The sequence below is a fragment of the Oncorhynchus mykiss genome, chromosome 12 (genome assembly GCF_057628025.1).
Source record: "Oncorhynchus mykiss isolate SJ-2025 chromosome 12, ASM5762802v1, whole genome shotgun sequence".
Lineage (NCBI taxonomy): Eukaryota > Metazoa > Chordata > Actinopteri > Salmoniformes > Salmonidae > Oncorhynchus > Oncorhynchus mykiss.
In genome coordinates this window covers 30,513,289-30,526,290 of record NC_143033.1, presented here as the reverse complement: position 1 = coordinate 30,526,290, position 13,002 = coordinate 30,513,289, and the positions used below count along the sequence as shown (strand labels likewise).

The 13,002-nt window shown below is 43.0% G+C and overlaps 1 protein-coding gene across 8 annotated transcripts in view; it reads right to left on the bottom strand.

The window, feature by feature from the left end:
* LOC110537391 (misshapen-like kinase 1) overlaps positions 1 to 13,002 on the bottom strand; it is a 35,675-nt gene that overhangs the window by 13,218 nt on the left and 9,455 nt on the right. For 4 of the 8 annotated variants that reach the window (XM_021623403.3, XM_021623404.3, XM_021623406.3 and 1 more), the window contains exons 9-14: positions 7,301 to 7,476; positions 6,528 to 6,597; positions 6,140 to 6,353; positions 1,435 to 1,542; positions 771 to 857; positions 238 to 417 (exon numbers count right to left, since the gene is read on the bottom strand). In XM_021623403.3, coding sequence (XP_021479078.1) covers positions 238 to 417; positions 771 to 857; positions 1,435 to 1,542; positions 6,140 to 6,353; positions 6,528 to 6,597; positions 7,301 to 7,476 — 835 coding nt within the window. The remainder of the gene's footprint in view (positions 1 to 237; positions 418 to 770; positions 858 to 1,434; positions 1,543 to 6,139; positions 6,354 to 6,527; positions 6,598 to 7,300; positions 7,477 to 13,002) is intronic. The other 4 variants (XM_021623405.3, XM_021623407.3, XM_090192217.1 and 1 more) reach the window with 1 other exon arrangement.

Sequence of the window (13,002 nt, the reverse complement as noted above, 5' to 3'; positions counted from 1 at the left end):
GAGAGCATATCACACAGAGATGTCGATTCAGACTAACTTCCAGGAAAAAAAGATGACACCTAAGGTGATACTACATAACTGCTTGTATATGCTAGCTTGTTACAGGGAAATCGCTAAATGTATTCCACTGGTATTACTCCAGGTTATAAAACACTATGTAATGAAAGGTGTGGTTCCTAGGGTTATCTAAGGAAGTAAGAGCATGTTCCACTGTTCCTGTCTGTGTGGTTATTGTACCTCTCGGGCCCAGGCGGGCTTGTTGTTGGGCTCCAGGTTCTTGCTGTAGTGGTATAGGGGCTGGGGCTTCTTGTCCTGTTGCTGCTGCTGCAGAGACACCAGGTAGGCATGCTCCTGCTGCAGCTGCCTCTGCAGACGCTCAGACTGCCTCTGCTCCTCGAGCTGCTTACGTTTGTACTCCTGCACACACACCATGATACGGTCAAAGCAGACTTACTAAGGACTGAGCATGGCTAGTACACAATACACAACGCTTTGACATGCCCCCAAAACAGACACAATCCCACATACAAAGATGGGGACATCATGCAGGGTATACATAGACAAGGGCTGATTCTCCAGTTCTCTCAAGAAACGTTCTCATCAAGTAAAAAGCAACATACAGAACATGGAGTGTTTGATGCCTCTAGTGGTGAGAGGTGTGAAGTGCCAGTAGGAGGAGGAGGGTAAGGTAAGCCCTGCAGGCAGAGGTAGGGGTAGACTAGGGCTGAGGAGAGGAGGTGACTGCAGGATAAAGGAAGGAAGAGAGTTACCATGAGCAGTGCCTGCTCCTGAAGCAGCTGCTGCTGAAGGATTTCTAACTGCCGCTGTTCCTCCTCTAACTTATGTCTTATGAACTCCTGAAGAGAGGTGGAGGAGGGGTGAAGAGGGAAAGACAATGGAGAAGAGGATAGATATAAATAGACCACGATGTAGAGGGGGGGGGGGGGGGGGTTTATGACTGTCATACACTAGTTAGTATACAGCCCTAGTGATTTGTCGTGGCTTTAAAGTTATACATTCACACTAAAAGCTAAAATGGTATTAGCTATTTTCTATTGAATATCTACTGTAAAGACTACAATACAGTTCCATATAGGCATCACGTCTATCAGTACTAGATGCAGGTTAGTTATTGTGAAGAAACGGGCCATGGTAGGAGAGGTTGGAGAAAAGAAGACTAGGAGAGTAGATTATAAAACGTAGGTTGACTGTGATATAATGCCAGTCACTGTGTGGTAGAGGTAGAGCGGAAACAGAGCAGCAGAAACTGAGCTCTTGCACAGAAAACACACTAATTTAGATCCCGGCTGCCATGGCAACCAGCACACGGACATTCCACAGCTAGAATGGCTTGCAGTAGGCTGCAGTGTAGGCTACACCCACACCTCTCCCCAATTGGCTGATTGTGCTCCTGTGCTTCTCGTGGTTGGTTACCTGCTCCCTCTCAGCCAGCCTCCTATCCTCCTCCCTCCGTATATCGTCAAGTCTCCGATGGGGGCCCTTTTCTTGCTGTCTCACCATCTCTCGCTCTTTTCTCTGTTGCTGAGAGGGATGACAGGAGAGAGAAATTTGTGTGGAGGCCACATTTTTTTTTACATTAGTTGTGGTTATAATGGATGCCTTGCTTAAACCTTTAGTTTTTTTCCCGCTCCACCGCGAGAGGAAATGGAAAGAAAGAGAGAGGAAATGGAGAGCGAGAGAGAGCAAAAGTAAAGAGAGCGAGAGAGAGCAAAAAAAGAGCGAGAGACAGCGAGAGAGCAAAAGAGTGAGCGAGTGTGAAAGAGAGAAAGAGCATGTTAGTTGTGAGTCACTGCCAGCCCCCGTTACCAACAGCCACTGCAGCCCTGCTCCTCTGCTGAGACCGCACAGCTCCCTGATTCAAACAATTGGCCAGTTGTTCTTTTAATTGTTATCACCCTGAATAGTTAAGCCGCCTTCTGAAAAGACACTCCCTATTAAAACAACTCCCTTAAGAGAGGATGCCTCTTAGAATTAAGATAACACTTGCTAATGACACGTTTTACATTTAAATGTCCGTCTTCTCTTTTGTTGTTGAGAATTAATGATTAACAATCGAGACAATATTGAGCTATCATTTTTAGTTCTCTCCCTGACGCTAAGTTGCTTCCTGACCTTGTGATAATCAATTCCCATCTACTCCACACTGTATGCAGGTAATCCAACATTAATTGAGATTTAAATCCAGTGGAAGTATTTTAATTGGCACAGAAATTATGTGCAATTACTCATAATTATCATTAATAAAAAATGTATTATAGATATCGTCAAACTGTTGGTGTGACCAACTTGCTAAATTACCAAGCTTCATATCCTGCTGTATCTCCCTAAACAGTGGTAATGTACATAACAGCTTAGTACAATCCCAGTAAACCTGTCTACTGTGAAAGCCTTAACTTGGAGTGACATAAATAGCTAGATAAAAGGCTTGTGATGATTCATTCTTTGTAAGGTGGGATCAAGTCAGCTGAACCATGTTGGTCACAGGTTTTACCTCAAAGGGTAAAAACGTGGTTTGATTAAGCAAGCTAAAGAACACAAACTGCAGTTGATAAGGTTGTCAGTGAGTGTGTGTGTGTGTGTGTGTGTGTGTGTGTGTGTGTGTGTGTGTGTGTATTAGAGGTCGGCCGATTAATTAGGGACGATTTCAAGTTCATATAACAATTGGAAATCGGAAGTTTTGGACACCAATTTGGCCGTTTTTTGTTTTTTTTACACCTTTATTTAATCTTTATTTAACGAGGCAAGTCAGTTAAGAACACATTCTTATTATCAATGACGGCCTAGGAACGATGGGTTAACTGCTTCGTTCAGGGGCAGAACGACAGATTTTCACCTTGTCAGCTCGGGGGATTCAATGTTGCAACCTTACAGTTAACTAGTCCAACGCTCTAACCACCTGCCTCTCACTGCACTCCACGAGGAGATTGCCTGTTACGCGAATGCAGTAGAAGCCAAGGTAAGTTGCAAGCTAGCATTAAACTTAACTTATAAAAAACAATCAATCATAATCACTAGTTAACTACACATTGTTGATGATATTACTAGTTTATCTAGCGTTGCATATAATCGATGCGGTGCGTATCGTTGCTCCAATGTGTACCTAACCATAAACATCAATGCCTTTCTTAAAATCAATACACAGAAGTATTTATTTTTAAACCTGCATATTTAGCTAAAATAAATCCAGGTTAGCAGGCAATATTAACCAGGTGAAATTGTGTCACTTTTCTTGCATTCATTGCATGCAGAGTCAGGGTATATGCTACAGTTTGGGCAGCCTAATTTGCCCGAATTTTACGTAATTATGACAAAACATTTTAGGTTGTGCAATGTAACAGGAGTATTTCGACAAATGGATGCCACCCCTTAGATAAAATACGGTTCCGTATTTCACTGAAAGAATAAACGTTTTGTTTTCGAGATGATAGTTTCCGGATTCGACCATATTAATGACCTAAGGCTCGTATTTCTGTGTGTTATTATGTTATAACTAAGTCTATGATTTGAGAGAGCAGTCTGAGCAGTGGTAGGCACCAGCAGGCTCGTAAGCATTCATTCAAACAGCACTTTTGTGCGTTTTGCCAGCAGCTCTTCGCTGTACGTCAAGCATTGCGCTGTTTATGACTTCAAGCCTATCAACTTCAGAGATTAGGCTTGTGTCACCAATGTGAAATGGCTAGCTAGTTAGCGGGGTGCACGCTAATAGCGTTTCAAACGTCACTCGCTCTGAGACTTGGAGTAGTTGTTCCCCTTGCTCTGCATGGGTAACTCTGCTTCGAGGGTGGCTGTTGTCGTTGTGTTCCTGGTTCGAGCTCAGGGAGGAGCGAGGAGAGGGACGGAAGCTATACTGTTACACTGGCAATACTAAAGTGCCGATAAGAACATCCAATAGTCAAAGGTTAATGAAATACAAATGGTATAGAGAGAAATAGTCCTATAATAACTACAACCTTTAAACTTCTTACCTGGGAATATTGAAGACTCATGTTAAAAGGAACCACCAGCTTTCCTATGTTCTCATGTTCTGAGCAAGGAACTTAAACGTTAGCTTTCTTACATGGCACATATTGCATTTTTACTTTCTTCTTCTCCACTTTATTTTTGCATTATGTAAACCAAATGGAACAGATTTCATTATTTATTTGTGGCTAAATTGATTTATTGAGTTATATTGAGTTATATTAAGTTAAAATAAGTGTTAATTCAGTATTGTTGTAATTGTCATTATTATATATATATATAAATAAATAAATAAATGCCGATTAATCGGTATCGGCTTTTTTTGGTCTCCAATAATCGGTATCGGTGTTGAAAAATCACAATCGGTCAACCTCTTTTGTGTGTGTGTGTATATGTATGTATATATATATATATATATATATATATATATATATATATATATATATATATATATATATATATATATATATATATATATATATATATATACACACACACACACACAGTGGGGCAAAAAAGTATTTAGTCAGCCACCAATTGTGCAAGTTCTCCCACTTAAAAAGATGAGAGAGGACTGTAATTTTCATCATAGATACACTTCAACTATGACAGACAAAATGAGAAAATAATCCAGAAAATCACATTGTAGGATTTTTTATGAATTTATTTGCAAATTATGGTGGAAAATAAGTATTTGGTCACCTACAAACAAGCAAGATTTCTGGCTCTCACAGACCTGTAACTTCTTCTTTAAGAGGCTCCTCTGTCCTCCACTCGTTACCTGTATTAATGGCACCTGTTTGAACTTGTTATCAGTATAAAAGACACCTGTCCACAACCTCAAGCAGTCACACTACAAACTCCACTATGGCCAAGACCAAAGAGCTGTCAAAGGACACCAGAAACAACATTGTAGACCTGCACCAGGCTGGGAAGACTGAATCTGCAATAGGTAAGCAGTTTGGTTTGAAGAAATCAACTCTGGGAGCAATTATTAGGAAATGGAAGACATACAAGACCCACTGATAATCTCCCTCGATCTGGGGCTCCACGCAAGATCTCACCTCGTGGGGTCAAAATGATCAAAAGAACGGTGAGCAAAAATCCCAGAACCACACGGGGGGACCTAGTGAATGACCTGCAGAGAGCTGGGACCAAAGTAACAAAGCCTACCATCAGTAACACACTACGCCGCCAGGGACTCAAATCCTGCAGTGCCAGACGTGTCCCCCTGCTTAAGCCAGTACATGTCCAGGCCCGTCTGAAGTTTGCTAGAGAGCATTTAGATGATCCAGAAGAAGATTGGGAGAATGTCATATGGTCAGATGAAACCAAAATAGAACTTTTTGGTAAAAACTCAACTCGTCGTGTTTGGAGGACAAAGAATGCTGAGTTGCATCCAAAGAACACCATACCTACTGTGAAGCATGGGGGTGGAAACATCATGCTTTGGGGCTGTTTTTCTGCAAAGGGACCAGGACGACTGATCCGTGTAAAGGAAAGAATGAATGGGGCCATGTACCGTGAGATTTTGAGTGAAAACCTCCTTCCATCAGCAAGGGCATTGAATATGAAACGTGGCTGGGTCTTTCAGCATGACAGTGATCCCAAACACACCGCCCGGGCAACGAAGGAGTGGCTTCGTAAGAAGCATTTCAAGTTCCTGGAGTGGCCTAGCCAGTCTCCAGATCTCAACCCCATAGAATTTTTTTGGAGAGAGTTAAGTCCGTGTTGCCCAGCAACTGCCCCAAAACATCACTGCTCTAGAGGAGATCTGCATGGAGGAATGGGACAAAATACCAGCAACAGTGTGTGAAAACCTTGTGAACATTTATAGAAAACTTTTGACCTCTGTCATTGTTATATATACCCTTTGTTGGCAAAGTATTGAGATAAACTTTTGTTATTGACCAAATACTTATTTTCCACCATAATGTGATTTTATGGATTTGTTTCTCTCTCATTTTGTCTGTCATAGTTGAAGTGTACCTATGATGAAAATTACAGGCCTCTCTCATCTTTTTAAGTGGGAGAACTTGCACAATTGGTGGCTGACTAAATACTTTTTTGCCCCACTGTATGTGTGTGTGTGTGTGTGTGTGTGTGTGTGTGTGTGTATGAGTGAGTATGTGTGTATGAGTGAGTATGTGTGTATTACCTCTTCCAGGCGGCGGCGCTGTTCTTTCTGCTCCTCGATGCGTTTCTGTCGGTCGTGCAGCAGCTGTCTCTTGTGTTCCTCTGGGTCTCTACGCTGGGCAGCCAGCTGGGCCTGCTGTCTCTTCAGAGCCTCCGAGCGCTCCTTGTTCTCTTGCTGAAGACGCAAGAAGTCCCGCCTCAACGTCGACTCACCCGGCACATTCAGGATGGAGGTACTGGAGGAGAGAGAGGTGGAAGGGTTAGAAAGGAGGATTTAGATATGGAGGAATATAGCAGGATGAGGTGATGAGAGATCATATTAGAGAATCAGGAGATTGTGTCATTAATCTCAGGACACTATATTATTATATTGCGGGGGTAGTAATGTTATATGGGTAGTGTTGTGTTACCTGGACTCCCTGTCTTCCCCACGGTTCTCATCCTCCTCATCACTGCCACTGTATTCATACTCTGTCTCCTCTGAGACAAAGGGAGTGAGAGAAAGAATTAACAGAAATGAGAAAGTATATCATATAGTAGTGAAAACATACTAGGTAACTGCCAAAAAGGAAACACATGAGTAAATGAGGGATACAAAGTATATTGAAAGCAGGTGCTTCAACACAGGTGTGGTTCCTGAGTTAATTAAGCAATTAAAATCCCATCATGGTTAGTCATGTATAAAAATGCCCAGTTGCCCATTATTTTGGCTACTATGGCTAGAAGAGATGTCAGTGACTTTGAAAGAAGAGCCTTAAAGGACCGCAGGGGGTTTAAAGGGTGTGTGGTTGTGTCTCAGTCACCAGATCTCAACCCAAATTAACACTTTGGAGCGGTGCCTGAGACAGCATTTTCCACCACCCTCAACAAAACACCAAATTATGGAATTTCTTGTGGAAGAATGACATCGCATCCCTCCAATAGAATTGCAGACACTTGTAGAATCTATGCCAAGGCGCATTGAAGCTGTTGTGGCCCAATGACCTATTAAAGACACTATTTTGGTGCTTCCTTTATTTTGGCCGTTATCTGTATGTACATATAATTACAATAATCCACCCAATCTTCTCAGTCAACCTCAACCCTCCAACCATTATGCACACAGACATGTGCAAAACACAATATTTCATGCCCAACCCAAACAGGCCTCAGTCGGGCCCAGGCCAGCCCTTCCCTCGCTCACCCTTCTCGCCCCTCTTCTTGCGTGTGCGGTCGATGTGGTCTTTGAGCTGGATGCGGACCTGGCGCTCCGTGGGCTGGTCCCGGATGAACGAGTGCTTCAGGAGCTGCTCTGTGGTTGGCCGGCTGGTGTACGTCTTCACCAGGCAGCCCTCTATAAAGTCTATAAACTTCTTAGACCTGGAGGTGGGGTGGGTGGGTCAGGTGAGGAAGAGGGAAGTGTTGAGTAACAGGTGTTTGGTGGAGAGAGATGGGAGAGCTGGTGTGAGTGGGAATTTTAGGAGGCCTGGTATCTCCTGTAGTTCGCATGTATTTGGGAATGAAAACTATTTCAAGATGAGTGTTCAGAAAGAAAGGAGAAGAACAGGGAAGGTCTGTGTGCGTGGGAGTGAAAGAGAGACAAAAAGACAGTCCGAGTATCCATACATTAAATGTACAACAGTGCCTCTATCGGTAGATTTTTCACTGCTATTTTCATTAGGATGTACTTGGGTGTATCAATTGCAGTAGTTGTCCACATGTCTTGTCTGGAGGCCAATAGCTATCACTAAGGTATGTACTATAGGTCAACCAAATGAAACATGTGCATTGAGCAACAACTTCATTCAATACATTCTTGTCTTAGTCATTGAATAATTTGTATGAGTAGTTTAAATACGTGATTTGCAGATGACTCGCTTGTTTGAGGTCTAAGAATGTCTTCCTACATGCCTGGTTTGTCAGGGAAAGAATAATGCAAGTAAAAAACAGGCTACGTTAAAGTTAGGGCTGTTGTGGTGACCGTATTACCGCCACACCGGCGGTCACAAGTCAGGAAGGCAGTCAAATTCTACATGACCGTTTGGTCGCGGTAATTAGGCTTCTCCAAGAACTGATGCTGGTCATTAGTAGCCTACCAAACTTACTAACTGCCTGGCACTCAGCACTATTGTCCCTCTAAAATAATTTCAAATTTTATTTGTCACATGCGAATACAAAAAAGGTGTAGACCTTACCGTGAAATGCTTACTTACAAGGCCCTTAACTCCATTTATTGAACTGCATTTTTGGTTAAGAAAATATTAACAAAATAATGTACATTTAAATTCAAAAAGTAAAAGAAAATGACATAACGAGGCTATATACAGGCGGTATCGAGCCAATGTGTGGGGGTACAGGTTAGTAGAGGTAATTTATAAATTGACTATGCATAGATAAACAGCGGGTAGCAGCAGTGTAAAAACAAGGGAGGGGGGGGGGGGGTCAATGTAAATAGTCCAAGTGTTAATTTCATTAATCGTTCAGCAGTATTATGGCTTGGGCGTATAAGCTGTTAAGGTCCCAAACTTGACTCTCCGGTACCGGTTGTAATGCGGTAGCAGAGAGAAAAGTCTATGACTTAGGTGACTGGTGTCTTTGATTTTTTGGGACTTCCTCTGACACCGCCTTGTATAGAGGTCCTGGATGTCAGGAGGCTTGGCCCCAGTGATGTACTGGGCCGTACGCCTACCTTACGGACAGATGCCAAGCAGTTGCCATAACAGACAGTGATGCAAACAATCAGGATGCGCTCGATGGTACAGCTGTAGAACTTCTTGAGGATCTGGGGATCCATGCCAAATCTTTTCAGTCTCCTGAGGGGGAAAAGGTGTTGTCGTGCCCTCTTCACGTGGCGGTATGCAAATTGGAGATGGGTCTAAGATTTCTGGGATAATGGTGTTGTGAGCCATGACCAGCCTTTCAAAGCACTTATTGATGAAGCCAGTGACTCCTCAATGCCATGGGAAGAAACCCGGAACATATTCCAGTCTGTGCTAGCAAAACAGTCCTGTAGCTTAGCATCTGCGTCATCTGACCACTTTTTTATAGACCTGGTGCTTCCTGCTTAATTTTTGCTTGTAAGCAGGAATCAGGAGGATATAAATATGGTCAGATTTGCCAAATGGAGGGAGAGATTTGCATGTGTGTGGAGTTAAGGTGGTCCAGAGTTTTTTCCCTCTGGTTGCACATGCTGGTCGAAATTAGGTAAAACAAATTTAAGTTTCCCTGCATTAAAGTCCCCGGCCACAAGGAGCGCTGCCTCTGGAACAGCATTTTCCTGTTTGCTTGTGGCCGTATACAGCTCGTTGAGCGCGGTATTAGTTCCAGCATCAGTCTGTGGTGGTAAACAGACAGCTACGAAGAATATGATAAACTCTCTAGGTAGATAGTGTGGTCTACAGCTTATCATGAGATGCACGCCTGAGGTAGAGTAAAACCTTGAGTCTTCCTTAGATATCGTGCACCAGCTGTTGTTTACAAATATACATAGACCGCCACCCCTTGTATTACCAGAGGCTGATGTTCTATCCTGCCGGTACAGTGTAAAACCCGCCAGCTCTATGTTTTTCATGTCGTCGTTCAGCCATGACTCAGTGAAACATAAGATTACAGCTTTTAATGTCCAGTTGGTAGGATATAGGTGCTTTTAGTTTGTCCACTTTATTATCCAGCGATTGTACGTTGGCCAATAGTATCAAAGGCAAAGACAGATTAGACACTCGTCACCGGATCCTCACAAGGAACCCTGATCTCCTTCCGCATAACCTCTCTTTCTCCTGTGAATGACGGGGATGAGGGCCTGTTCAAGTGTCTGGAGTAAATGCCTCTCGTCCGACTCATTAAAGAAAAATTATTTGTCCTGTTCAAGGCGAGTAATCACTGTTCTGATGTCCAGAAGCAATTTTCAGTCATACGAGACAGTAGCAGCAACATTATATACAAAATAAGTTAAACAATGCAATATATATATTTTTTTTTTCACGGTTGGTTAAGAGCTCATAAAACGGCAGCCATCCCGTCCGGCGCCAATACACATTACACTTCACAACGGTCTTAGTGTATTTGAACCATGAGACCTATAGTCCACGATCAATGCAAATGTATTTGAAAATATAAAATCAAACAATTAATGAGAGCCCATGAGCTCATGTTGCGGAGCATTTCTATCCCATCAGTTTTCTATAGACTAGGCCATATTTATCTCTCAGCTTTCCTAATATTAAGCACATGACTTATATTTACAACAGGAGTACAGCCTACCTGGCTGGCAGGAAGAAAAAAGAAACAGGGAAAAGCATCCTCCATTCGCTATTTAAGTACATAGATGACATGTATTTTTCACGCTGACTGTTTCGATGCAGGTGCTTGATAATGGTCCCTTATAAATCAAAAGTGACATATTATTTAGTATATGTGAAGACAAGATTAAACAAGTGTAGTCTGATGGGTGATAATATTAGCCTATCACTTGTGAATGATATATTATCACTTGAGAATGATGCCCAGCATAAGAAACACTGCCTTTTTCTTTGTCACTTGTTTGAATCTTAGCCCATTAGGCCAGACTGTTCTAACAAGGTATGTAGCACAACTAAGGTGGTCAAATAACTTCTTAGAATTAAGCAGATTAAGCCGCTTTACAAGGGTTGTAGAGCCTAACTGGCATATATAACAAATACTTATATCTTGCACAGAATAGGTTGACTTTTGTACTATGGGGGACAGTGGATTGACATAGGCTAGTGCTTTTGCTGTTCGTTAGGCCTACTCATCTCGTTGGCTGATGAAAAGTACATTTTGGACAGTTCTTCCAATATCTTCAATATGCACTTCGGAATTGGATGAGGACGCGGGCAGTTGTGTCCCAGATGTGCCTGTCTTAATTTATAGCCTATGAGAAAGACCCGATCAGGTGATGGAGAACCGTGCGAGTGAGAAATGCTTCGGATTGGGCAGCACACTCAGGGAGAAGGGCACAACGCAGCACTCCGGGCCGCAAAAGGAATGGATTTGTTTAGGGTGCATTACGGCCACAAAGGAGATGCCACCGTGAAATTCGAGGCAATATCAAGTCCTTGTCAAATTGTGAATGGAAGACTATTGGAGTGTGTACAGCCTGCGCAAAAAAACTAAGCAGAGCTCATGCCTTTCAAGATACTTTTTTCAAATAATCATTAGAGTCACATCATGCAGCCTTACAATGTATTAAAAATCAAAACATATAGCCCAACGTTTGTAGAACAACTAAAGTTACAATAATATCTAAATTAAGCACATAGGAGTACCTAAACTCAGCAAAAAAAAGAAACGTCCTCTCACTGTCAACTGCGTTTATTTTCAGCAAACTTAACATATGTAAATATTTGTATGAACATAATGTTCAACAACTGAGACATAAACTGAACAGGTTTCACAGACAAGGGGGGGGGGTCAAAATAAAAAGTAACAGTCAGTATCTGGTGTGGCCACCAGCTGCAATAAGTACTGCAGTGCATCTCCTCCTCATGGACTTTTCCAGATTTGCCAGTTCTTGCTGTTTGATGTTACCCTACTCTTCCACCAAGGCACCTGCAAGTTCCCGGACATTTCTGGGGGGAATGGCTCTAGCCCTCACCCTCCGATCCAACAGGTCCCAGACGTGCTCAATGGGATTGAGATCCGGGCTCTTCGCTGGCCATGACAGAACACTGACATTCCTGTCTTGCAGGAAATCACGCACAGAACGAGCAGTATGGCTGGTGACATTGTCATGCTGGAGGGTCATGTCAGGATGAGCCTGCAGGAAGGGTACCACATGAGGGAGGAGGAAGTCTTCACAGCGTTGAGATTGGACTGAGCTTGTCATTGCAGGCAATGATGCTGTGACACACCGCCCCAGACTATGACGGAACCTCCATCTCCAAATTGATCACGCTCCAGAGTACAGGCCTCGGTGTAAAGCTCATTCCTTCGACGATAAACGCAAATCCGACCATCACCCCTGGTGAGTCAAAACTGCGTCTCGTCAGTGAAGAGCACTTTTTGCCAGTCCTGTCTGGTCCAGCAACGGTGGTTTTGTGCACATAGGCGACGTTGTTGCCGGTGATGTCTGGTGAGGACCTGCCTTACAACAAGTCTACAAGCCCTCAGTCCAGCGCCTCTCAGCCTATAGCGGACAGTCTGAGCCCTGATGGAGGGATTGTGCGTTCCTGGTGTAACTCGGGCAGTTGTTGTTGCCATCCTGTACCTGTCCCGCAGGTGTGATGTCCGGATGTACCGATCCTGTGCAGGTGTTGTTACACGTGGTCTGCCACTGCGAGGACGATCAGCTGCCCGTCCTGTCTCCCTGTAGCGCTGTCTTATGCGTCTCACAGTATGGACATTGCAATTTATTGCCCTGGCCACATCTGCAGTCCTCATGCCTCCTTGCAGCATGCCTAAGGCACGTTCACGCAGATGAGCAGGGATCCTGAGCATCTTTCTTTTGGTGTTTTTCCAGAGTCAGTAGAAAGGCATCTTTAGTGTCCTAACTTTTCATAACTGACCGTAATTGCCTACCGTCTGTAAGCTGTTAGTGTCTTAACGACCGTTCCACAGGTGCATGTTCATTAATTGTTTATGGTTCATTGAACAAGCATTCCTTTTTTGCTGAGTTTACTTCTTTGATAACTGCTCAACACAGAATAGTTGCATGTGCGCACGCCCTCAAATCATTGAGAAAATATTTATATTTTATTCAACTTTGTTCAGTTGTAATCGTCATACTATAAAATAATGCCACAGAATTATAGCAAATATTGTCTGCTAAATGAACTAGTGTAGCCCACAGCTATTTGTCATAGCCACATCAGGACCTAACACGGACAACTCAGAGTATGCTATTCTGTTTTCTTCATATCATGCTTCTTTAGAACTATCTAAAATAAA